Source organism: Cyprinodon variegatus, unplaced genomic scaffold (genome assembly GCF_000732505.1).
Source record: "Cyprinodon variegatus isolate N-32 unplaced genomic scaffold, C_variegatus-1.0 Scaffold383, whole genome shotgun sequence".
Classification (NCBI taxonomy): Eukaryota; Metazoa; Chordata; class Actinopteri; order Cyprinodontiformes; family Cyprinodontidae; genus Cyprinodon; species Cyprinodon variegatus.
In genome coordinates this window covers 155,172-181,337 of record NW_015150836.1, presented here as the reverse complement: position 1 = coordinate 181,337, position 26,166 = coordinate 155,172, and the positions used below count along the sequence as shown (strand labels likewise).

General features: G+C 41.8%; 2 protein-coding genes across 10 annotated transcripts; both read left to right on the top strand.

Annotated features, from left to right (window-relative positions):
- The first annotated feature begins 229 nt into the window (after nucleotides 1-229).
- LOC107092507 (serine/arginine-rich splicing factor 7-like) lies at nucleotides 230-7,171 on the top strand. Of its 3 annotated transcripts, XR_001481578.1 has the most exons (9): nucleotides 230-340; nucleotides 1,904-2,137; nucleotides 2,238-2,414; nucleotides 2,493-2,591; nucleotides 2,795-2,836; nucleotides 2,987-3,031; nucleotides 4,623-4,721; nucleotides 5,505-6,036; nucleotides 6,421-7,171. XR_001481578.1 is itself a non-coding variant. In XM_015387025.1 (8 exons), the coding sequence occupies exons 2-8, from the start codon at nucleotides 1,914-1,916 to the stop codon at nucleotides 6,470-6,472; spliced, it is 738 nt and encodes a 245-aa protein (XP_015242511.1). In that variant the 5' UTR covers nucleotides 230-340; nucleotides 1,904-1,913; the 3' UTR covers nucleotides 6,473-7,171. The 3 variants fall into 3 exon arrangements, 2 of the variants coding, with proteins under 2 accessions (XP_015242511.1, XP_015242510.1); XM_015387025.1 differs by lacking the exon at nucleotides 5,505-6,036; XM_015387024.1 differs by having other exon boundaries at nucleotides 5,505-7,171.
- A 1,978-nt stretch (nucleotides 7,172-9,149) lies between these two features.
- On the top strand, nucleotides 9,150-25,849 carry hnrnpl (heterogeneous nuclear ribonucleoprotein L). Of its 7 annotated transcripts, none has more exons than XM_015387018.1 (14): nucleotides 9,150-9,265; nucleotides 10,232-10,347; nucleotides 12,170-12,407; nucleotides 12,899-12,984; nucleotides 13,265-13,361; nucleotides 15,311-15,383; nucleotides 19,001-19,033; nucleotides 21,054-21,125; nucleotides 21,243-21,490; nucleotides 22,802-22,923; nucleotides 23,011-23,212; nucleotides 23,305-23,362; nucleotides 23,438-23,548; nucleotides 25,388-25,849. In XM_015387018.1, the coding sequence occupies exons 1-14, from the start codon at nucleotides 9,191-9,193 to the stop codon at nucleotides 25,444-25,446; spliced, it is 1,590 nt and encodes a 529-aa protein (XP_015242504.1). In that variant the 5' UTR covers nucleotides 9,150-9,190; the 3' UTR covers nucleotides 25,447-25,849. The 7 variants fall into 7 exon arrangements, with proteins under 7 accessions (XP_015242504.1, XP_015242501.1, XP_015242500.1 ...); XM_015387015.1 differs by having other exon boundaries at nucleotides 21,057-21,125; nucleotides 23,438-23,584; nucleotides 25,388-25,848; XM_015387014.1 differs by having other exon boundaries at nucleotides 23,438-23,584; nucleotides 25,388-25,848.
- The last annotated feature ends 317 nt before the right edge of the window (nucleotides 25,850-26,166 follow it).

The following is a 26,166-nucleotide window of genomic DNA, read 5'->3' as shown; positions in this document are numbered from 1 at the left end:
AGTGGAAAGAGGGTTGGATTTTACAGTTAGGTATTTTACGTAAATTATTCTAGAATAAAACTGCAGCTTCCACCTTCAATCAGGCGGAGGCGCTAATGGATGTTGGAACGGTCTTCTACCGCCTTAGTCCACAGAAGAAGAAGAACCATTAGAATCGGCAGCCACTACGACCAGCCGTGGAGGTGAAGTCGTTGCGGAAAGATATGCAGGGACTAGATTAAAAACCTGGCGGTTTAAAATTGTGCTGTTTTTACACTTCGGTAATAATAGAGTTTCATAGAGGCTCCTGGAGTTCGGTTTTCGGGAGGAGGAGGCAGAATAAAAACAACAACAGAAGACGGTAAGGCAAGCTTTCGCGTGGGCCGCGCGCCATTGCGATTAGCGGGGCCTGGCTATTTCCTGAATTGAACCGCTTATAGATAATATCGGGGCTCACTTTTGGGGCTATAATTAAAGGGTTTTCGAATGTAGGGTTCAACTGTGTTTCTGATGAATGTTGCTTTATACACCTAAAGCAAACCGGCCTTCCAGTGGGGGGAGGCTCTAGTCAAGCTAACAGCTACCCTGCGGCTCCGCAAAGGACTTTGTTCTGGATTTAAAATGACTATTATTGCTTACTAAACAGTAATAACAAATCCTTCATAAAAAATAAAAAATAAATGATGTTTCTGTATTGTAATTTCCTAAAATGGACCTTTACACAGCTGCTAACAGGAAGCTAATGATCAGATGGCTTCCTGTATGGTTCAGGTCGCTTCAATCGTAAAAACGAAACCAGGTTGTCAGGTGTGTTAAAATAGCACAAATTACCCTTTTTAAAATAAACATGATTGGATTGGATGACCTTTGATATAATCATCATGGTGAAACTGGAGCCAGAACGAGATGTTTAACTTCAGGTTTCACTTGTTAATGAGATGGATTGTATAAACACCGAAACTGTTGGATATGTTGCCTTTTGGAGGCGGTTAAGTGTCCGTTTCCATGGAGATGGTGTGGTTACCTCCCGCTGGCTTCCTGGAGGGAACAGATGAATATGCATACCATTCATTTTTTTTTCTTTCTGTAAGGTCTGCCATTTTAACTTCATTTAAACTTGAACAAATTTATCCGTGTTTATATATTAAAGCTAATTTCTTTTCTTGCTTTGTTTTAAATTTGATATTTTAACACTCCGTTTAAATTGAAACAGTGAATTAGTCCTTCAGTCTACCCATGTCATGTTGATTTTATAAATAGAAATATTCTATGGTCTATGAGTAACAGAGATAAAAGAGAGCAGATGCTTGCAGATAAAAACTGGGTTAAGAAGAAGAGATTTGGTGAAGGCAATTTTAACCTAAAATATAATGAATACAGTACAGTATGTTTAAAAAGAATGGCATACTTGGAATATATGTGCAACTGTATAAGGTGGTGTTTTTGGGCAGTGGTGCCCTAGTAGGGCATATAGCTAGGAATCCTGAGGTTCTGAGTTTGAGCACCACTCCCACAGACTGCCACTCTGGCTCTCTGAGCAAGACCCTTAACTCCTGATTGCCCTCTGGCTGTCCCACGATGGCAGCCCACTGCTCCCCAAGGGGATGGGTTAAATGCAGAGAGTTAATTTCTCCAATGTGAGATCAATAAAGTTCAATTATTATTTAAAATGTAGAAATTTGCTTGTATATTTGTGCAAAAACAATTATTTGGACAATCGCAAAAATATTAAAGAATATGTGTCTTCTGAGAGCATCAGTTGGCCAAAGTCAAGCCAAGTCTTACAACATTTATGGTAAAAAAAATGAATCTAAACTAAAGTTTGCTTCTTTTCAACAGCAAAGTACTATTATTATTATTTTTATTATTTTCTTTTGAGTATCACAAGCTCGGTTTTATAAGTCCCACTTCTCTCTGTCTGTAGGTAAGGAGAAATGTCCTACCATTCGTCCTCCCGGAGCTCGTCTCGGGCCGCCGACTGTAAAGTGTATGTCGGTGACCTCGGTAACGGCGCTGCTAAGGGCGAGCTGGAGCGAGCATTTGGTTATTATGGCCCGCTGAGGACCGTGTGGGTGGCCAGGAATCCACCAGGCTTTGCCTTTGTGGAGTTTGAAGATCCCAGAGATGCAGAGGATGCTGTCAAAGGCATGGATGGAAAGTAAGTCTCTTTGTTTATATATATATATATATCCTACCGAACATCCTTAAGGAAATGTGTATTTTTACTGACTGAACACGGTGTGGCATTTTGTGTTTAGGATCCTGTGTGGTTCCCGTGTTCGTGTGGAGATGTCCACTGGTCTCTCCAGGAAGGGCCGCGGACGCCCCAGCCGCCGCCAGTTTGACCCCAATGATCGGTGTTACCAATGTGGGGACCGGGGCCACTACGCTTACGACTGCTACCGCTATAGCAAGAGGGGCCGGCGCAGCAGCAGGTGAGTGAGCTCTGTCTTTCCTGTTCAGCGGGTGAAGCTCAGCAGGAGGGTGTTAACCCGTTGGTGCTGGTATTCCAGGTCTCGTTCTCGGTCCAGGTCCCGCTCCAGGTCCAGATCCCGTGGCCGACGTTATCAGTCTCGCTCCCGCAGCCGTAGCCGTAGCCGCAGCTACAGTCGGTATGTTGACATGGAAACAGACACGCCATTAACAAGTGAAGGCTTGTTTCCAATATTTCTGTTTTAGGAAACAAAGTACTTTATTTCCACAGTTAAGTTTACATTTGCTGTGTTGTTGGTCGGTCGTAACTATTGTGTTTTCTGGTGCTGAATCATGCCGCTCAGACTGGTGGTGTTCACTTTTTTTCCCCTTCTTCCACCAGGAGCCGCCGTAGATCTCCATCGTATTCCAGACGCAGAAGCCGGTGAGTTGCAGCTTCCTTAATAAAACCTCGGGCTTCAGGCATGGTGCCATCTGAAACAGGGTGGCTGGTTGTTATCTTACTCTAAAATCGCTTAACCTGGAGGTTTTCAGATGGTTTTAAGTAAAACATTCTTTGTTTGTTTCTCATCAGATCTGGGTCCCCAGCACGGTCCAAGTCCAGGACTTCAGTGAGAAGGTATGCCGTCTGTAACATGTCAGGCTCCACCACAGCCAATCAGGGGAATGTTTACAGGGTTTTCCAAGTCTTTTGAAAATCATTAAGTCTTTAAGAATATTATTTTTTAAATTAAGGTCTGACTTGGTATTCAAAATCCTTAACTGTGATTATTGTGGCATTTAAAATGCTTTAATAAAAAGTGTAAGAGCATTAAAAAGCATTAAATTAGAGTTCCTCATTCCTTTATAAATCCTGGTTTAGCTGCAGGATTGAAACTGACATTAAGGCCCACCGTCGCTTGTTGGGATAACAGCCTTTCATATTTTTTTATCTTTAGGTTTTATTTATCAGTCATTAATCCTTCCTCAGTAACAAGGACTTTTATAAGACTCATAATCTTTGTTTTATTGTTGCATTGCAAACTAATTTACTATTTAGGTGGTTCTTTTTTTTGTGGTTGTTTTTTAATTTTTTGATGCAAAGAAATAAAAACCTGGCTCTCAGTTAAAACGGTGGTGTTTGCTGCGGCTTTATCTATGACTGTGGTTCAGGTAGGACTAATTCTTTTCTCTGCATAAGTACTCTGGGGATTTTCCCTTCAAATGAGTTCCAGAGCCAAACTCGTGCTAACGTTTGCTTGGCCCTTTTTGTTGTACTACTGCTTATGGGTCCATCACAGAAGAAATGGTGGGGGAGGGGTGGCCTAGCTGTTTGCAATTTGCGCTTGGAATCCAGAGGTTCTAAGTTCAAGCCCTACTCCCACAGACTGTCAGTTTGAGTCAGTAAGCAGCAACCATAAGTCCCACACTGCTCCCCGGGCGCCGCACAATGGCAGCCCACTGATCCCCAACAGGATGGATTAAATGCAGAGGTGAATTTCTTCATTGTGAGATCAATAAAGTTCAGTTAATATTAGCTAATTCGTTTCAAATATCAGAGTGCCTTTGTAAATCAGGCTGCCTAATTTAAGACGAGCACAATTGAAATGTTTTTTTTTTTTTTTTTTTTGCTGAATCAACGGACCATGGGTATGGGGTTAGGCATTTATCTTATTATTGTGATAAGTTTCTAATCGTAAGAATTTTAATTCATAAATTAAACAATAAATTACATTTAATGTAGATTTAAAAGCTTCAGTAAGTGGGGAAATTGTTAGAAATTTTATTATTTCTTTTTATTTTATTTTTTTATGTGACTTTAAAATAGCCTCCAAAGGAAGACTGTGAAGAAGTGATGTTCTTTTTTTTCTGTCAATTTTATCTTTATCACCACATTTCCACTCAGTATTGTGATCATATTTGAAGTATATCTCATCTAACCCTACATGAGTGTAACGCTACCACAAAAAAAACTAGTTGGTTTTATCTGTTTTTAAGTGATGCAATTATTATTATTTTTTTCTATCTAAGGAGAAATAAACGTTATTTGGTTTAATTTCTGTTGTGGATCTTAAGACCGAATCAGTGGTGTAGGTGACGCGCTGAGTCAAGGCTAGGTGGCGTGTTGCGGAGGTCCAGCTGCCCTCATGTAAAGAAGCGTAACTGGATCTAGATAAGTTTGGTTTGAAACATGTGATTTATGTTTGTTCTGTTTGTTTTATTCCTCTCAGTCACTCTAGGTCTCGGTCCCGGTCAGGCTCTGCCCCCAGGGGGCGCTCTGTGTCCCGTTCCCGCTCTCGATCACCATCGGCTAACCACAAGAAGGCCAGGTAAATTCAAAGTCTCATTGTCTCTATCTGCACTGGGGTTGGGGGTCTGATAAATGTGTCATAGTTCATGTTTGTAACATCGCAGCAGGAAAAAAAGGGTAGATACCCCACCATTAGCTAGCCGTTCAGGTTAGAGTCAGACATGTTAGCCAGGTCAGGTGCCCCCTCTAGGCCCACCTCCAGCCAGGGGTCACGCTCCTGCCTGCCGACCCCAGCATGACGATGAGTGGGAGGATCCGAAGACACGCCGGGGCTTCACCAGAAGACGTCTGCAGCCGGAGTGGTGAACTGGGTGGAGTAAAGCAGGAGAACTGAGCTGTTTGTCTGACATAGGGAAAGTCCAGCAGATGACAGATTGGACCTCCTGTGCTCTCTTTTCCGGATCCATGTGGCTCTGAATCGGTTGCTTTGATCCTGAAAAGAGAGCCCAGGAAAGAGGATCTGGGCTCAGCCTCTAACCTTTACCTGAAAGCTACTTTCAGCAGAAGGAGCAGCAGCCACCGCCCAGGTTCTCCTGCTCCTCCACCTCAGACAGAGCCACCTACCTTTTATTTTTATTTATTTTTTTATAACAGTTGAAGGCTAAGAAAGTAAGAAAGATTTGAAATGTTCAGACAGGATATTCATGTCAGTAAAATTAAAGTTCCCTGTTCTGAATTGGGCTAGCTCAGTAGAATTCTCCAGAACTTTTCTAGATAAGATCAGCTAAATCAGCACCAGGGGTGTGACTTGCGGTAAACATCTTTGCAGAAGTTTTGTTTATTTTTCATATTTTCTTTAAAGCGTGTGGTGGGAGCTGAGCACTGCACAGACACCGCCGCTGATCCCAGGCCCAGGGTCTGCCAGCTGGCGGTGTGCACGTCCTGCGGGAGGTTGACTAAGCGCTGACCTGAGATCAGCCTTCGCCTGCATCTGATGTTAGACAGCGAGAAAGAGGTCGACCTACCGACCGAACCCTCCCCCTCAGTGAACGGATGACTGTCTGTTCAACCGACGCACACGCTCAGACGAGATCAGCCCGCACACACATACAGTTGTTCTACTAGACTCACCCAGCCAGCCTTCAGATCTACCAGAGGGCTGACCCGCACAGATCAGAGTTCGGCCTTAAAAATCCATTACCTACTACCAACCAGACCCCCCCTACCTACCAGAGTTCTTCGCCTCTGTCTTAGCTTCTGAAAGTGAGAGAAAGAGCTGACGAGAGATCAGTCTTCAAGAGCCTCCAGTGTCTCTCCGAGTTGTAGTCCTCCGTCCTTCAGTCCTTTGATCCTTCGCTTCTCTGTACTTGTTGTTTCTGCCGCTGTCTCCAAAGGTAACCAAAAATCAACCCCCCTGACAAGCTCATGTTCATGGTGACAGAAATGTTCAGGCTTGCTAGAGTTGAGCCTTAAACAAGCATGCTGAGAGTGCGACTGAATGTGGGAGTGACTGGATGGGTGAACGTGTGCGACACAGACAGACACAGATGATGTTAACAGGTGTAATGAGAGGAGGGTGTTATTCACACATGCTGCCACAGCTTTGTCCTGTAAGACCTGTTAGAATAAGATGATTTATTAGTGTCAATAATATATACTTATTTGGCCTTTGATTTACAGTTAATTTTCCAAAGATGAAAACAATGCAGAATATCCATAGGTGTGTAGTGCTCCATCTTCTCCTGTTGCCATCTGATTCCTTTCCATTTCTGTTTCAGTCGCTCCCGCTCAGCAAGTCCAAACCGAAGCCCTACGCCCGCAGACGACTGAGTGAGCTCCCCCTCACCGCTGTCCTAATCGGGCAGCCCCTCGACATCCTGTCTGTTTTTACAGCCCGGCAGCAGCTGTCTTTTTTTTTTTTTTGTATTAGTTTGTCTTGTTTCTCTTATTTCCAGATTATTTTTTTACCTTCAGGACTGCCGTCTCTACAGCTTCATAATGTCAGGATCTTTTGTCTGTATCACAGAGAGAGACATAGATAGGAGTGGTTTTTAATTGTTGCTGCTATGTAAGTAATCTTTATTTTCCAAATTGTTGCGCAGGTAGGATGCAACGCCTTTAATTCATTTGATTTTTTTTTTTTTTTTTAGCAGTAAAATTCAGTTCTTCCAGTAAAGATGTGGGGATGATAAACTAGGACGTGGATATGAACATAAGTTGATGTATCGGCAAAAACTTTCTGTTCTCAGTTGTTGCTCGGGTGTAAAATTGTTTTATGTATTTGTCTCCCAGTCGCACCATTTGACAGAAAAAGTCGGTCTGCATGCCTTTGGATTTGTTTTTTCTGCTTTGTTTCCCCTCATGAACCTAATTAATGTCCCTGTGCTGAATTATTTTCTTCCTACCTTGGGTTTGTGGCTCTGACTGGGTTTTAAAATGCTTGAGTTGATGCAGCTTTTTTTCTTGTTTTTGGCTTTAGAAGTAAACGTGTGGCTGTATTATTTTCAAATAAACATCTTCATCATCTTATGCTGTAATTGTTTCTTTTTTGGATCAGTTGTTCAGTGTATTGTTTTTAAACTGCTGTTAAAGTGCAGCGGTAATCTAAGGGCATGTATTGTTTACGGCACTAGAATAAAAGCGCCTCAAGATTTAGCTTTTAGGTGAAATGAGTCTCAGTATTGATCCAATAATCACTAGATGTGGTTTTATTTACCTTCTAAATTAGAGCTTTTGTCTCATTGATATACAACCTGAACCATACTTCATTTCAGAGTTTGGAGCGTTACAAAATACCAGTGACCATGCTAGCTATGCTAAATAATGACACCCACCCGCCTGCATCTTAGGCAGAATTTTATTTCATTTTTTTTCCCTAAAGCAGGTTGTTAAGCAACTTCCTAGGTTATATTAAGGATTTGTTTTTTATTTTTTTAGATGCAGTGTAGGATCCAGTTAATTCATGAGGATTAATAACATTTTTATTTGTGGATCTTTTAGTTGAGGTCATATATTTTCAGTTACGTTTCTTATTATGTATCGAACAATTTAGGTGGATACGTTTAAAAATGAAGCTGTCAGGGGTGGGACCAGCATGCATCTGGGTGGGTGTAGGATTTTTTTTGTTTGTTTTAACGCAAAGAAGTAGGGAGAGAAAAGCTGCTTCTTTGCAAATGATAAATTGTAAAGCTGAAGAGGTTTTACTGGAATATTGACTTCTTAATAGCTGCATAAATTACTTCACAGTCCACCTATGGGCCATGGATTTTTATTTTTTAACTGGGTCACATCATACAGATTATTATGAGGTGTTTGTCTATATCTGCATAGATGCTGCAATGCTATAAAGTGATGGGAGTGTTCTGAAAAAGAACCCACCTCCATATCCTGCAAAGGTTACCAGTTTGGTGCTATGTACAGCCAGAGAAATATTTGGGGCGCAGTATCGGGCGTCGGGATTTGCTGGATGTGCAACAACATAATATGCAGGGAAAAAAAATTTTTACTCACTTGAAATTTTTGACCAAATTAAACCCATCTCTAAATTTTATAAATAAAACATGAAACGTTTTCCTTTTCTACTTATATAAAAACGGTACCGACTTATGACATGTTTTAAATTAAATTTGTATTAATGCCATACAACACTTAAAGTCTAAACCTGGTTGATATATTGTTTTGAATTGTAACAATGAGATTGCTTCTATGTCCAAGTTTAAAATAAAAGATGTTCTTTAAGGATATATGTTTGGATATTTTTATATGAAAGGATGGGTTTGGTCTTGGGTTTAAGTTTGTAAGGTGTATTTATTTACTTGCTTCTAGGACTAGAATACAACTTTTGGTTTATCAAGTAGAGCAGGCATCCTCAATGTAGGCCCTCAAGGGCCTCTGTGCTGCAGGTTTTAGAGGTTTCCCTGCTTTAGCACAGCTCATTATGATTATTGCAGTTGAGCACAAGCCTGTTAATCAGGTTTCAATTAAAATCAGCTGGAGCAACGCAACCTCTAAAACCTGCAGGGCAGCTGCCCTCAAGGCCCAACTTTGCAGATGCCTGAAGTAGAAAAAGAACGCAAATAAAGTAGCTCTTTTAAGTTAGAGCTTTGCATATAGCCCGTTTCTACGTTTTAAAGTCTTAAACCATCTTCAGTAAAAGTTCAGTTAATTTCCTCATGACTTTTCTAGAGGCTTCACTGCTTTGTTTTTTTTTTTTAACCTTTATTTTGAAAAACAGTAACTTGCATGTGAATAGTGTTGTATAAATAAACTTATTTTGCCCAATACAGTTAAAATATCATCCACTTCAAATTTTAATTGATTGTGAAAACAAGTCATTGTGACAATCGCCTAATGACTGCTATTCGAGTTTTGGGCAGTAAAAACTACAACCAATGATATCCCACCTCTTATTGGCTAAAAGGAAAGATCGACAATCCCTCCAGCCTATAAGCGCGCGTTGCGTCACTATAATGGGTGTTGTTACGCACGCCTCGTTTTTCATGAATTTTCCGTCCATTTCAGTTCAGCATTCTTTTAGTCCGGGACAACATGGCTACTGCAGCGAGCCGTTACTACAGCGAAGACGGCAGGGCAACAAAACGACAGAAAACCGACGGAATGGCGGTGAGTTTTCACCCTAAAGCCTGCGTCACCGCCTCTTTTCACGTTCGGAACGATTAGAACCAGTTTTATCGGTACCGCTTCGGGGGGTTTCGTATATATTCAATCATGTAGGCTTTTGCAAAGGGGGTCACGACGCGACGCAATACCGTTGTTCCACCGTTTGGAAAGAGGCTAGCTTAGCCGTGCAGTTGATTTTATAGGTTATATAACTACCAAAAGCTCCATGATTTTTTTCTTCTTTTTTTTTTCAACGTGTTTGTTTTTCGCTCTGAATGAGTGCCAGAGAAGGCGGTTTTTTCCGGGCCTCATCTGGAGCCCGACTTTGTCCTAGAACCGCTAATGTAGCATGATCCCTCTGGGCTAATAGGGGTCTACAACCTATACGACCGGAAAAGCTGTTTTAGCCATCAGTCCAGCTGAATATCCATTGTATTTTTTTCCACAGTTTATTTTTGTTTTATGTAATAAAAAAAGCTTTTGCAAACTAATAAACGGTATTTTTTTTTCAATGGGATTTTGCTTTTTTCCCCGAAAATAATGTAAAACGCATATTTTCCTCCCAAAGGAACAAATTAGTAGATGTAAAAAAGCTAGAATAACAGTCTATATTATTGCAGTGTGATCATTCCATTATTTGATCCATGTTTTAAAGCGGTTAGCCAACTCTTAATCAGTGTTAGCCTCAGTTTTATTGACCCATTGTGGAGGAGCTAAGTAATCACTAGTTGGAGTCTCTTGGCAAACCTAACTTTGCAGTGTTTCCCCTACTTTCCCCGAGATTAAACAGCAGATCTAGTTAAAAACAAACGTTTTGAAATCCCCCCCCATCCCCCCTCATAGTTTCTGTACAGAGCAACCATAACCCATTCCAGGGACTCTCCATTATCTAGTTTTGGCAACAAATCCAACCTGTAGCATAATAAACGGGTGTTTATAATGGCTCCTCCTCTTTTTCTGCTGCTGCAGGGATACGAAGACCCACACAAGACTCTTCCTTCAGTTGTGGTTCATGTCCGGGGACTGATGGATGGAGTCACAGAGGCTGACCTTGTAGAGGCCTTACAGGAGTTTGGGGCAATCAGGTAAAGATCTAAAAATATATCTACAAAATCCAGAGAGGATTAAAGGGCTGGTTATACTCCTGCAGCAGTGTGTCTCTGTGAGCTTGTTGCAGATATTTATGATTATGCCCAATATTGATATCTTCATGAGTCTTTTTCCACAATGGCAGTCACACAAACACAACAAGCCGGTAAGGTACCAAACACGAAATATGCATAGTGTAGAGCAGATGTATTTGACCAATCAGAGGCCTCCTGTCTGCAGACACCTACAAATTTGGAGAGGTGCACCAGGGGGTCTGCGTCAGAGGCGGGGGCACATTTGCATTCACTGCGACACACACAGATTCCCTGGTTTTTGAGTATAAACCAACCTTTAACACCCTCAACGGCACCCCGGTAGCGAACAGGGATATGGTGTAAATTCATGCATATGACTTATCTGTTTGCTACTGGGCGCTGCAAAAAAAAAAAAAAAATTCTTCCTTGAAATGAGTATATTGTAGGCTATAAGGCGATTTCCCAATGGAATGGACCCAGCATAGAATAAATTCAGTGCTGTAGAGCAGTGTTTTTCTATCCTGGTCCTCATGGCACCCTGCTCTGCATGTTTTGGATGTTTCTGAGGTTCAGCACACCTGCTATAGAGCCATGAACTTAACAGGCCTGTTTCTGTTGGGCAGTTTTAAGATGTGGGGGACTAATTAGATGGACCTGGAACATGATGTGGAGGATGTTGAACATCTCCCACTAATTAAATCATCTCCAGCATTTTAATTCTGTTTTCTGTTAACTTGATATTCCATCGTAAGATCTGTTTTTCCATTCTGAGCCTCAACATTTATACCCATCCATTCATGTTGTCGGTCTTTCCCAGAGTTGCATTCAGATTCTATCCTACCATCTTGTTTGAAACATTTAAATTTTAAAGTTGTATATACTTAGCATTTTCAGTTTTAAATACACTCTTACTAACTACATCTGAAAATCTGTTTTGGTCTAAAATCAGTGAAATTTTCCTTGTGTTTTAGAGGCTCCGTTTACCTACATCAGAAGTTTCTTCATTTCTGAGAGATGGGGTAGCAAATTCCAATCCAAATTCGCTTCAGCTGCACGTTTTGGGTCTGACTACCCTGAAATGATCTAATCTATATGTTGTATTCGTATGAGTTCTTATGGGGCTTGGTCCCAAAAGGGCACAGGTAGTTGGAAGTAGAGGTGGGATAAACATTAAGTTAAACCATTTAGAAGATGTGATGGTTCTGAGAAGTTGGGTTGATTTTTCTAGCCATGACTGCAGGATATCTGGGATTGGGGAGCCCCATTAGATCAAATTAACATGGGATCTAGGGATTAACTTCAAATCTACTTTGAAACATTATATATGCTATTAAATACATAAAAATGAAAGAAATTAAGCCTTACTTGGTCTGCGGCATGTAGCCACTAACATGTTGCTCCTGGCTAACATTGACATTAACCTATTTAATCCTTGGATCAATTTCACTAGGGCATCCTTTCTAGAGTGTTTTTTTTTTGTTTTGTTTACCTCTTCCAATATTTTTAAAGCTGCTAGAAAGTAACTTTTCTACCTTTGATTGACATTAATGAGCAGAAGACCAGGAAAATGGCCCGAATGAAGGGAATCGGTGCAAATGATCCAACTGTAAAACAATCAAAATGTCTTTTAATTGGTCAGGTGTTTCACACAAAAGATTGTTTCTATTGTTTTGTTCTGATGCCTGTTTTGGTTTGTTAAAGGGTTCCACAAGAGTTTCTTTTTTTTTTACTTGCAGAATCAAAAGGCTTCATAGAGCTAAAATTGATTGCATTTGTGTTTCAGTTATGTTGTTGTGATGCCAAACAAGCGGCAGGCTCTGGTAGAGTATGAGGACATGAATGGATCATCTACAGCAGTTACTTACGCCGCAGACAACCAGGTTTACATCGCTGGACACGCAGCCTTCATCAACTATTCTACCAGCAAAAAGATTTCCAGACCAGGCGACTCTGACGACTCCAGGAGCGTCAACAACGTTCTTCTCTTCACCATCATGAACCCCATCTACCCCATCACCACGGTGAGGACTAACAAGATGGTCCACTTACAGCAAAGGGTTCGGATACCAGAAAAAAAAGAAGTTCATTTCTGCAGCTACTTTAACTCATTTTTAAATTTAAATAACTCTGATGTTAATGACTAAACCTATCAGTACCTTTTTTAAATGTGTGTTGGCCTTGTCAGTTTAAATTGGGAAAATGATTAGATGTCATTACTTTCAGTCTGTGCCTCTAAAGGTTGCAAGATTGTAGCTGTTGAGGATTGAATTTGGGCAAATTTTGGTCAAAGGCTTCAATGTTTTTATCAGAATGTGACAGCAGCTTTGTGGCTATAAGATTACAGCCATCTAGAGACCAGGAAACGGACATTCCTTTAAATGATCGGATTAACCGAAGACAGTCCGGCCTTTTGTCCAAATTGATCCAGTGCGTCACAGTTTCAAACATCCGCTTGATTTAATATCTTCCATGTTTTCTTTTTCTCCTCAACCCCTCCTTTGTGTTTCTCCAGGATGTCCTCTACACCATCTGCAACAACTGTGGACCTGTTCACAGAATCGTCATCTTCCGGAAAAACGGCGTCCAGGCCATGGTCGAATATCCTTTATAAAATGACATCAGTTTGCCCTGCTTGCATATATTTACCATGGGTAAATGCTGTAATTCTCAGGTGTTTATTGCAATAATGTGAAAGTCATTAAGATAGACGGATAACAGGCATATCTGCAGCTGCCGGGTTTAGTGTCTTGCATAAAACATCCTTCCTTAAATGGAAAACCTTAGATGCTGCTGTTCATAAAATTAGATTCAATGAGAAACAAAGATAAATGTCATAAGGAAATCTGAGCAGAACGTTCGTTCCTCAACTTGTCATCACATTTGACTCGGTGCAGAGTGCGCAGCGAGCCAAGGCATCACTCAACGGAGCAGACATTTACTCTGGCTGCTGTACCCTGAAGATCGAGTATGCTAAGGTACGCCCACGATGCACGACTCCCGTCCTCACAAACACTAATAGGCTGGTTTTTCTCCCGCAGCAGTGAGCTTATCGCAGATATATTTGATTTATGCCCAATATTGAAGCCTGGTCAGTGCTGTTATTCAAACGCAAGAGGGACAATCAGGAACTAGCTTTGGGTCTAGATACCGCCAAGGCGGTGAGGAAATGGAAAAACGCAAGGGGCAAGTTTGTGCGACAACCAAGGGGCATGAGGGTGAAAAAGAGCGGATGTAAATTTGACAAATCAGATGCCTCCTGTCTGTGGTCACCTACAATTTTGGAGAGGTGCACCAGAGTGTCTGGGGCAGAGTCGGGGGCACATTTGAATTCACTGCGACACACGCAGACCACCTGGTTTCTCACTATAAACCAGCCTAAAGGTGCAAAGTTTAGATGTTTTCTAAACTCCTTTAAACCGTACCTTTTTAATGATAGTGATTAATTTGATTAACTGATTCTAAGCTAAACAGCCTAATTTTTTCAATTAGTTGGGACTTTTTGGGGGGGAAGTGAACAAAATGTCAAACTCGTACGCGGCGTGAAATTGTGAGGTGTATGTGTGTTTGTGAGTGACTCACTTCTATAGAAACCAGAGGGAAAACCATTTTTCCAATTTCCCCATCACAATGAGGACCAGTTGTAAAGTGAGGACATTTTGCTAGTTCTCACAAGGCATTTTGCTAATGGTTAGCTTTAGGGCTAAGGTCTCAATAGGGTAATGGTTAGGTGTGGTTTTAAGGTCATGGCCTAGAAAGGGTTAAAAATGACTGAAAATCAGTGGGAGTCAACACATGGTCCTCACTACATATAGCAGAACAAACATGTTGGTGTGTGTATATACGAATATATTGATACAGAATAGTGAATGGTTGGTTTGTCAAAAGGAGGAAAAGTACAATAAAGACGAGAAAAGATTCATTTTGTTTTGGTTTTCAAGTCCTTTTTATTGTGATGTTTTAGTGAAGTTCTCTTTCCCTCTGGATTAAACAGGGTTTCTAATCACAGGACCCATCATTGATTCCTGAACAGCTGATTGGCTGCTGGTTGGAGTGTTATCTGAGATTTAGATCAATTCTCAAAGCTAGCCTGTTCTAGAACAGGTTTGCTGTTCAGATTACGTTACCATGGTGATGAACCCCACTGAGAATGAAACTAGCTTGAAGTACAGGCCTCTGCTGCTAACATTTAGTGAAACATTTTCATTGTTGTGAAACATGTTTCACAGGATAAACAATGATAAATTAAGTCAGAGCTACTTTGTGAAGCAGTATTCAATTCATTTATTTTCTCTTTATTAATCCCAATGAAAAATTAAAAGTTGCAGCAACTCATAAGTTATTTTTTAAATGGGTTTTGTAAATGTTGACACTGTTGTTTAATAATGAAGATGCCCACTGAAATAATCTGAGGTTCTAGAGGAGTTCCTAAAACAGTGCCAGCCTTCATTATCAGCTTGTTAAGCTTTTTTTGTCATTAGCTCTAATACTGTTACCCCAGCAGAGGATGAAGAGATCTCTCTCCAAAACAGATCTATAGATGATGAGTAGCATCTTGCTGCAAACACTAAAGGACCTGAGCTTCGTTAGGAAGTACAGTCTACTTTGTCCCTTCTTGTAGACAGCTTCACAGTTGCGTCTCCAGTCTAGCTTGTTATCCAGATGAACACAATTTTTACAGTGAAAGAAAAGGGAGGAAAAATGCATTTAATCAGATTTGGTAGGGAAAAACCCAGCTGTAGTTTGATCCAAGTACGCCTGCATTTTAAGTTTTTTTTTTTTTTTCCCACATGAAGAGAAGAGATCCAATCCATCTTAACCCTGTAACATTTTACTGGGTTTAAATGATAACCTGTTATTTTAATATAATCTGATTAGATGTGATGGTTTATTTTGGGTATAAATTCTTGTTGTTCTAAATCCACAGCCTACCCGCCTGAATGTGTTCAAGAATGACCAGGACACCTGGGATTACACAAACCCCAACCTGGGAGGACCAGGTAAAATCTGCTGAACATCTTCAGTCGATGGCTGAGGGCCACACATCTGTTACCATGGAGACTGGGCAGCCCTAGTCCTTACTGACCATACAACTAGTCCTTAGAGGGCTCAGTCTCCCCTCACTAGTTAATCATCTGTGTGCGAGGGTCACATACATGTTTGTCCGAGTTGAAATCCTCTGTGTGTAAACGCTATGGATGTAAACTGAACGTTGTGCTGGGATGTGCAGGAACAGCCTTGCAGTCAGGAGACAACAACCTGGAGGTTTTCTCATCATGGTGGCGTAACTCCCATTAGATTAGAACCAGCCTTGATGACAAACATTAGTAATTGGAGGCCCTCATTCTTCCTCCTGTTGGCACGCCGCTGGTCTAGTTCAGTCTAGTTGTTTACCAGTGATCAGGGAAGGATACCTGTGATTGGTGAAGAACAGGAACTCCCTTCCTCTCATTCACAGATTCTGCAGTAATGCCTAAAAGCAGACAGACAATTGAAATCTCTACACTTTTTAAATGATTTTGAACTTGTTGGAATGGTATGCTGCAGAGTTTAAGGCTTTTAGAGTCGAGTCATTGAGAAGTTAAATAAATTATACAGATTTTGTAAACCAGATGAAAAATGTGCTGATCAGTGCAAAATACAAGAAGCTTTTCTTTCATTAGTGGACTTAGCTTGATAGCTTTAACTCTAGATGCGGGTCATTTTAATGCAGTAAAGCTAATATAGTCACTGAACAATATTATCACATGATTTACTATTGTTAATATAAATAACCCTGATATCAAAAGTTTACGTGATTAACACAAAATAATTTTTTTTTTTTCCTAAATAGTAATTTTCTGACTTTTAGGACTATATGGTCTGATAAAGAGTACATTTATATACATGTTTAAGCCATAATAATTTGACATTTAAATATGATTTCTCTAAGACTTTGAGGTTCCATCAAGAAACCTTAAAATGAACAGCTTAACTTTTCTTCACATTAGGGCGGTAAGAGGCATAAAATTTGGTGTAAAGTTATAAATGTTCAAGTAGGGCTGGGCGATAATTCAATAACGATATATATCGATCGATAGACGTGTGGCGCAATAGAAATAAAGCGGGTTGATAAAAGTTCGATAAAAAAGAAACGCTGTTTTCCTTCCTTCTCATTGTAGCCTAGCATGTAGGTTTATGTTAATCACTACGTCCTCCCAAACAATCACAATCGCGGACCCAGGCACAGAATTGTTTTAAAGAAAAATAACTTAAAAGACCTGAGTTATGTTATTAAATACTGACAAAGAATAAACTAAAGTGACCAGAACATAAATGGACGCCCCCCCCTTAAAAGACCTGAGTGACCAATTCACCAAGCGCCGCCCTCTCAAACCACAACACAGAGCAACATGAAGATGTCGCAGCAAGGAGAGGCGGAGGAAATTGTTTTCAGGGCAGTTTCCCACATAGTTCTAACGATTGAGAGAAAAATGCTGTCATGCCATTTATTTTCTGGTCACTTTAGTTTATTCTTTGTCAGTATTTGATAACATAACTCAGGTCTTTTAAGTTATTTTTCTTTAAAACAATTCTGTTATGGTTAAAAAAGTTGGTTAAATAAAGATTTAATTAAAGGTTTGTGTTCTTTATTAAAATTGAATCATTTAGCAATATCATAAAAAGTCCAGGTAGAGCTGCACATAAAATATGGTTTCAAATCTTTTCAATAATTATCGATATCGATCAATATGCATTTATTTTTATCGATAAGCTTTTTTTCTATATCACCCAGCCCTATGTTCAAGTTTCTAGTGTCTGGCAGGTAAGGATTAAAGGCTATTGTTTGACAGAAACTTTTTCTTTGTTTGCAAAAGCTGTTCCTGCATTCCTCCCTGCACAACTACAACCATGACCTTTGTGCATATTTAATGTAAACCACTGGGAAACAAGTTTCTTTGACTTGAGTCTGATTCTGGTCTTTTCCGCTGTCGCATACGGTGAAGTTGTTTCACTCTCAATCTGTTGGGCTTGCCTTGAAAATGGGAGCAGACTTTTTCAAGCTTAAGCTGGTTTGGGTTTATGGAGGTTTAAAAAGTCAAAAACCTAAACAGAGGCATGGACCAGCATCAGTATCTGTAGTCTGGCCTGCAGAGAACACGCACAGGGACAGACTGACACCAGCACTCAGCAGCCACCATCTTCAGTAAGGACACGCGCACTGTCATACAGAGGGCCAAAGCATCCAAGATACAAGGAGACAACACCACCCCACACGACGAAGTAGGACTGATACGCTCCACTCATTCTCCACCTCTGAGCCACGAAGACACTTGGAAGAGTGTGGGGAGTTTTGGGCACTGAGCTACACTTGGTCCCTCCCCCCTCGCCCTCCCTCTGTCCCACCAGAGCCTGACACACTGAAGCAGGCCACATCTGCAGCAGCGCCACTGAGCGGAGGCTCACACCAGAGGATTCAGAACCATCACCCAGAAAGACGCCAAACATCACAGCTGCTGATGCATACTGATACAGACCCATATAAGCCTTCATCTGTGCAGCATCAGTGCTTTCTGACACATTTCATCATCACAACGACCGATCCAACCAACACCATCCAATCAAGCACTAGCCACTCACACTGGAGTCGACACAAGCCAACTGATGAAGACAGGACACTGCTGACAACACCACCCAGAACACTCAGAGCCCAGTCAGGCCCATTTCTGCCTACATCCCTCATATTCCCCTACATGGATTTATTTTTTTTCTGCTCTTTCTTCTCCTCTTGTTCTCCATCTATTTTTTTTCTTCTGCTAAATGTCCTTGTTTAGTTACAGTTTTACTCTTTTCCCTGAAGTCCTTTTTATATCTAGAACCTGTGTAATGCCTTCCATGTAATGCAGGTTTGGCAATATGCGGCTAAGAGGGGCCACCTTCCCAACTGAACTGTGCTCAGTGGCAGCCTCACAGCCTCCCAGCGGACGCTAAAGCAACATTTTCCTCTAAAAAGGCTCAAAAGGATGGAAATCTCAACCAACCAACCATCAATGAACATTCCTACTTGATAGAACCAAGAGTCGGACCGGAGGGCAGGAGGCGGCTCCCTCCTCCAGACAGGATGAGAGTATGGATGGTTTGAAGTGAGTGGAGAGTGAGGGATCTGCTGCAGCAAATGCCTCCTCGTGTTGTTGAACCTGCAGTAAGTAATCCGAGACCCTCCTCGGAAAGTTAACTGCACAGCACCACATGACCCCCCCACCCTCCTAAAGCTCAGCATTGCTCAGACATTTACCCCCTCATACACCTGTTATTCCTGTACTTTCTGAAACCAGCTGATGTTTTGGTGCTCATGAGCGATTCCAGCAAAGTTTTCATATCGATGATTCCTCAGTCAGCCTGTTTAGACCACGGATGAACTCAAACTTTGCCCGCTGATAGGCCTGGAGAGCCGTTCATCCACCAGCCGCACAGGCTGCTGGGGGCTCAGGCTCCCTCATTGGTCACCCAACCACACATTTAATCTGGAGCACCCCCCCTCCCCTCCTCACCCGACATTTAACTGGGGTGTGGTCAGTTCTCTGCCCTGTGAACATGTGATGGTGAATAACATGGCTTCATTGTTGTACCTGTACAGATGGTGATGCAGATGGCAATGGGAGCAGTGCAGGTGTGTGTGAGCGTCCAAACCTCTTTACTGTTAAACTTGGCCATCTGTGACCCACTGTCCAGAATGAATGTCTGTTTGATATCCTCCCCTCTTGGCCTGTTGGGCTCCCATTCAGACCGGGCACTAACATCCATCCGCTGGATGTCGCCAGATGGAAGAATCACTGAATTATGCTAACTGACCTGGTGGGACTTTACAAAACGGTTGAATCCCTTTTAATGAAGATATGTTGGGTTTTCTTCTTTTTTTTTTTTTCTTTTTTTTTTTGCCCTGCTGTAGAACGCTACCTTTAGAGGATCCAAACCAAACAGAGCCTATATATCAGGGTCCGATGTTGACCGAGCCTAACGGCACCTGCTGGGTAAAGTGGAAGGTCTGCAGTTTGACTTTAACTTTCCACATTTTGTTCCATATTTGGAGCTCAAGCTCAGATGGAATGGTAGCAGAACTAGCTTAGCTAGCTTAGCTACAGACTCTCAGATGAATTTTGGTCTCGACTTTGACTTGACCATTTTAATGCATGAAAGTAATTTGAACCCACCCCACCCCCAATATATCTGAATGATTATCCTCCTGGGAGGTGAATCTCTGTCCCAGGTCCTCTGCAGCCCACAGGTTTTCCTGCAGGGTTGTCATGGAATGTTCTTACGTGCTCGTGTACTCATGAAACGTCAACAGCCGCAGCCCTAGTGCTGTCACAATTCACAAGAACAGCAGACCGAGAAGTTGTTCTCGCCCCTCCCTATTTACCCAGCATGCATCAGAGCAGACTTGTCCGTTCTTGAGATTGACAGCTGTCCTAGCATGCTCTGCGGCAGCTGCAGCTTTCAATGCAGCGCTCCATTGAAAGTTCAAAGTTCTCTTTTCTGTTGATGTTCATTAAAAGTATGTTTTAAGATAATTTGGGGGGGAGAATATTATACTTTAAAGCGTCACTATGTGGTCCATTTACCATTTAAATGCGTTTCCGAAGTTGAGAGGATCGCGGCAACCAGCGTTCCTCCAAGGCTAACGGCAGTTTGTGTTTATCTGACTGTTATTATTCCCCCACTAAATGAAGTGATGTCACAGGTACGCTTCTGTTCCAATTGACCCATATTTATGCTGAGTGCTCCCGTTCTCCCCAAGTCCAGACTTTCCTGTGTTCTAAAGAACGTACTGGACGAGGACACTGTGCTCGCCTTCTGGTGAATTGAGAAACGGCCATGGACTAAAAAAGAAAAAAAAAGAAACTGCTAACTTGTGAATATATTGCAAATGCCATTAATTTCCACAGTAACCATGATCCTCTTGGCTCCTTCTCTGCTTGATCTTGTCCAGCCCATGAGTGTAGGTGGATGTCCTTATAGGACCGTCCTCCCTCAGATGGTGGGTTGAATGGAGCTCTGGGAGACGATCAAAGCATGAGATGTTTAGGAATAAAACCTGCTTTAAAATGAACCAGAACTTGGTCCCGACCAGCCTGCTGTCGCTCACTTCAAAGGTCTTTTGTTCAGCCAGATTTTATTAAGGGGTATCGGTCTGAAGGGGCTACTGAGTTTAGTTTAAACCAACCTCTGGGATTCAGCTTGGGGTGCATGTTGGTGCCAGGTCTGAATGTAGCCTTAGATCATCTGCATCCACCTCATCCTTCAAGTTTTCTGCTCTTCCACTTGAGGTTAAAATAAAACTGATTCTGCATAAAAAGAATTCAGTTTCAGGTCCATTTCCTGATGATGATGATGATCCTGCCTTATGTTGCATTTCATGCCTCCCTCCTTGTTCCTCTGAGCTAAATGCAGCCAGCATGGAGAGTAATGAGGGGGGAGGGATGTTGTTTGTGTTGGAAGGAGTTTCCTGGTTAAATCTTAAAGCATGTTTGCTAATCTGGAGTTTTGTGAAACTACAGCTGGGTGGTGCTCATTCAGGATGTTTTTGCTATTAAACCATTTTGCGTCCTGCTGATATGGATGTTAATAGATGTCTGTATTTTTTTTTTTTTGTTGTGCCTCTTTGTCTTTCTGCCTTCCTGCTCTCATAGAAGATGTGAACGCAAACCCTAACAAGCGGCAGAGACAGCCGGCGCTGCTCGGAGATCATCCTCCAGAGTACGGTGAGTTGAAGGAACAGCAGAGCTCCTCACACGTTTTCATGTCCCCATAATTAAGCACTTCTGAGTTTTACATCCATGTTCCTGCTTAAGCTTCGTTTCCTTCATCCCTGCTTGTAGGAGGCGGTTACCATGGCTACGACGAGAGCTATGGATCTCCTCCTTATGAGAGCCGTCGCATGGGCCCTCCAATGAGGGGCCGTGGGGGGAGGAGCTACGGGCCGGGTTACGGACCCCCTCCCCCGCCTCCAGGCGAATACGGTGCCCATGCAGACTCTCCAGTGCTCATGGCTTATGGGCTCGACACGGCTAAGATGAATGCAGATCGAGTCTTCAATATCTTCTGTCTCTATGGAAACGTAGAGCGGGTCAGTACCTTTGGTTTGCAAAGAAAATGAGTCTGGATTAAGTATAAATGCAAACGTTAATCCACATCTTCTTAAATAAGCAACATTTTAATTCAAAGATGTCTGCTGAGCCCTTTATGATAAACCTGATGGTGTGATTTATCATTTAGATATTGTGTATAAACATCTGGGCTGGAAAATAGAACTACAAGGTGTAGAACAGAGGTCAGGGATTAGCAGACCGCGGTCCGGATTTGGACCCACCCCTATTTTAAACATTTATAAATTACTGCATGTTGTCCAATGACAGTGTCTGATTTCACTTGCACCGCTTCTCCTGTTTGTACGGTAAAGCCCGGCAGAGCTTCCAGGACCAGATTACTCGTGATACAAATTAGCCAATGAGCTGCAGTCAGTCTGGGTTACTGCTGCTGCTACTTTTAGACAAGGCTGGTAAAACTGTAGCAAGCCGGGCGATGGGAAAGAAGACGATGAGAAAAAGAGAGCAGAGAAAGTGTGGACTGCTGGAAAAAGCGCAGTGAACTGGTTAAAGCAGGATTTTCCACCATGATTATATAAAAAATTAAATATCCATCCAGGCTCCAAATGAGCACTATATGTGCTTTAGAATGGTTTTGTCTCCATTCAAACCCAGGTTTAAAGCCTTGCAGGTCAGCCTAAAGCCCACTGCTCTCATTAAGGCATAAAAAAGAGATTGTTTACTGATTCACATTTTATAAAAACACCTGAACTGAACATTTATTTTCTTCTAAATACCAAACTGAATGATCGTTGTTCTCAACTTCAAAAAACACTTTAGATTTTAAAATGGAAAAATGTTCTTTTTCATATTCAGGGTTTCCACGGGTCCATAAGTCATTAAATTATCTGATTTAAGCCCAGAATTGACATTAAAATTCCCTAAATCTGATCATTGTGGCATTTAAAATAGTTTGTATAAAGAAAAAAAGTTTATAAAAATTATTTTGTATGATGTATTGCAATATATTTGCGCAGAACTGCTTCCGCTTGAGCTTAATGCTGGAAAATGTTTGGAAAAGAAGCTTGAAGCGGAGAAAAAAGCTAGAGAATTGGAAAATGCTAATTTCAACAAACGTGGCTGGAAATCAAGGAATTCCGGACATGGCTGCTGCCTGTCGATGGTAAAGATGAAGGATTTTCCCATGTATATATGAGTCATGGGTACTTGATGATGGCATTACAATTATTTCAAAGAGCATTAAAACGCATTAAATTAGTTACTCATTCCTGTATAAACCCTGATCTTTGTTCCACAGGATCTTCTCTTAAAGATGTTCTGTCGTTTCACAGGTGAAGTTCATGAAGAGCAAACCTGGGGCTGCCATGGTGGAGATGGGAGACTGCTACGCTGTGGACCGTGCCATCACACACCTCAACAACAACTTCCTGTTCGGCCAGAAGCTCAACGTGTGGTGAGTCTGCTCTGCATGATGAAGCTCTGTGCTGAACAGAGTCCTCTTCTGTCATGAACGTAAGTGGAAATGGTTTTCTTCCTGCAGCGTCTCTAAACAGCAGGCCATCGTTCCCGGTCAGTGCTACGAGCTGGAGGATGGAACCAGCAGCTTCAAGGATTTCCACGGCTCCCGGAACAACCGGTTTGCCTCCCCAGAGCAGGCGGCCAAGAATCGCATCCAGCATCCGAGCAACGTGTTGCATTTCTTTAACGCTCAGCCAGACGTCACCCCAGAGATCTTCGCTCAGGTCTGTTCAAACCGCAAACATGGAGTCCATGTTCTGCAATAACTCGCTGCATTGGAACTGTTTTGATTAAATGTTCATTTTTCACACTGCAGATTTGTGAAGAGCTTGGAGTAAAGACTCCGGTTAACGTCAAAATGTTCACGGGAAAAAGTAAGGAAATCAATAAGAACTGAATTATAAATGTTTGTTCGTTGGGAGGATTAACCTGCTGTTTCCTGCCAACAGGCGGCGCCGCTCCCAGTGACCGCAGTGCTTCCGGTCTCTTAGAATGGGAGTCCATCAATGATGCCATGGAAGCTCTGGCTCTGATGAACCACTACCAAATGAAAAACCCAGGTGTGGGGGGGCAGGCGAGCAAAGGGTCAACAAAGGGTTTGTTTAGATCACACACCTCCTCTCATTTCCTCTCCAATCTTCCCCTCTGTTGGTCCTGGAGCTCACAGCCAGTCCAGCAGAGCGACCGCTTCTGTAGAGGCCTGCAAACTAGACATCTGTTAGAACGAAGCACAGAAGCTGCAGGAACATGGAGGATTCAGATGTAGCTCTATGAAGGTTGATGTTTGTTGTTGGGTAACTAATGTCTGAGGGAACCTCTGAGCTGCGGCTTGTTGCTGCTGGACGTGTCAGAGTTGTGTCAAACATCAGTGCTCAGGTTGCATGATGGGTATTCTAGACGTACTGAAGCACAGCTCAACCTTCTGGTCTATTTTCAAAAAAATGAAACCTACCATGTAATCTTTGAAGCAATATTGTGATTTGATATTAATTCAATTTATTTTTCCCTCTTTACCCTGACCAGGAGCGTACACATTATCCTCCAGGGTTTCACTACTTTCATGACCTTGAAACCTTCCAATCCAACTTTATTTATAAAGCACTTCTCAAACGACCAAAGTGATGTACAGTGAAACACCATTACACGCAAATTCACCATGCAAGCATAAAAGACAAAATTTAAATCAGAACTATAAAATCTATAATAGAATTAATTGAAAATGTATCAGACTAAAATCAACATCTCACACAGTTTAGAAAGCCAAGGCAAAGAGATGAGTTTTAAAGAGCAACTTTAATCAAAGAAGTAGACAATTGAATTTGCAATGGAAGGTCGTTCCACATTTTTGGAGCTGCCACAGAGAAAGCACGATCTTAAGCTTCTGTTTATTTTGGCACCTGAAGCGTCAGCTGATGGGCTGACCTGAGTGAACAGGAGGGTGCATGAAGGTGCAGCAACTTGAGATGGCAAGATGGAGCAAGACCATGGAGAGGCTTAAAAACGAATCCTAACATGTACAGGCAGTCGGTGTAATGAGGCTAAAATTGGGGTAATGTGCTGAAATTTACGAGTGCCAGATAAAAGACGTGCTGCAGTGTTTTGCACTCTGGAGTTTAGCAATGTTAGAGGCACTAACCCCCAAATAAAGTGCGTTACCGTGATCTAGCCGGGTAGTGATAAAGGCATGGATTACTGTCTCTAAAAGATCTCTGGAGAGAATGGGCTTTATTTTGGCCACTTGCTTTAACTGAAAGAAACTTTTCTTCAGTTCCTTTTTCTGGCATCCACTTTGACACAAAGGTTTGTGGTAACTGACTTCCTATCTTGCTTGTCAAGCGTTCGTTGTCCAGTACCTTCACTCGCATGCGTCAATCTGCACACTGCTGTATGATGTGTGCTGCCACCATTTAAAGGACTGGAGGGAGAGGGTCATCATGTTGATCTTCATTAATCATGTGACTGAAATTGAGCACATCTGCGATGTGAAGATTGGATCTTGTTAAATTAAGTTTTTTTTTTTTTGCAAATGCAATAAAAGCCCAGAACTATAAAGCATCGTAAGGCTCTGTGCAGGAGAAAATATTTATATAGTTGGATTCAGTACAGCTTTCAGCATCCCAGTGGATTTTTAGATGGAACGATCAATTGTCAAAGCTTCAAATAAAAGGCTAACAGGAGATGGTTTTAATGGTTCCAGTCTGACGTGGTGCACTCCAGCTCTGGTGACTGTGTAATCCAGCTGTTAGCCAGGTCCAACTTCCCAGATTCTGCTTTTTAAATCCTCACTAAAAATCTGCACCTCAGGTGGCTGAATTTCCTCCATCCTTTGCTGTCCAAACGTCTTGAAGATCTCTGCTGCCGTTCTGATGGTGTCTGACGTCCTGTTTTTTTGCTTCCAGGTGGTCCTTACCCCTACACGTTAAAGCTGTGCTTCTCCACCGTCCAGCACGCCAACTGATAGATGGTTCCACTCAAGTCCACTTTGAAGAACCAGGACCTGCTCGCATGTAGTCTGACCCGGACTGCTTGTGAAAATTACTTCGACTAACAACCTGATTGATCCGTGTTTGGCATAAATTATCGTTTAAACCCAGTAACAAGTGTTTAGATTTAATCTTCATGGCCAAGATGTGGTTCGCCTTTGTGTCCACACATTTAGTTGTCCCTCTGAATTGTTGAACTAAGACGTGGACATCTGATGGCTGGTTTTATGATCAGGCTGAAGAACGCAGCGTTGCTTCAAACTTTTATTATATCATGTTTTTGTTTTTTCTTGTTTTAATTTACCGACTGTTTGTTTCTGTGTTTAAACATGATATGCAGTTGGAGAAATGTTTTGTTCTAAGAAAATAAAGAAAAATCATGACAGACCGTGTAAGAGTCATGTTTGAATGAAAGCTATAAAAACTGTTAATTTTCAGAAAAATTTTGTTCACTCCGGGTTCTGGAGTTAAACCAAAAGAAAGCGGCAGAGATGATCAGTAAAAAAATTAGGCCTGTTAGTTGCTAGGGGCAACTTACTGCCCTGATCTTAATCAGCCTTCATTTTTCCTAGGAGGCATTTTTATCTTGACTGATCAGCTGAACTGTTGCTCTTTGACCTATTCTGAAGGGGGAGGCTGTTTTCTTACCTGGTTTGTCTGATCGTAATATGATCCAAAGCTTAATCACTTCAACA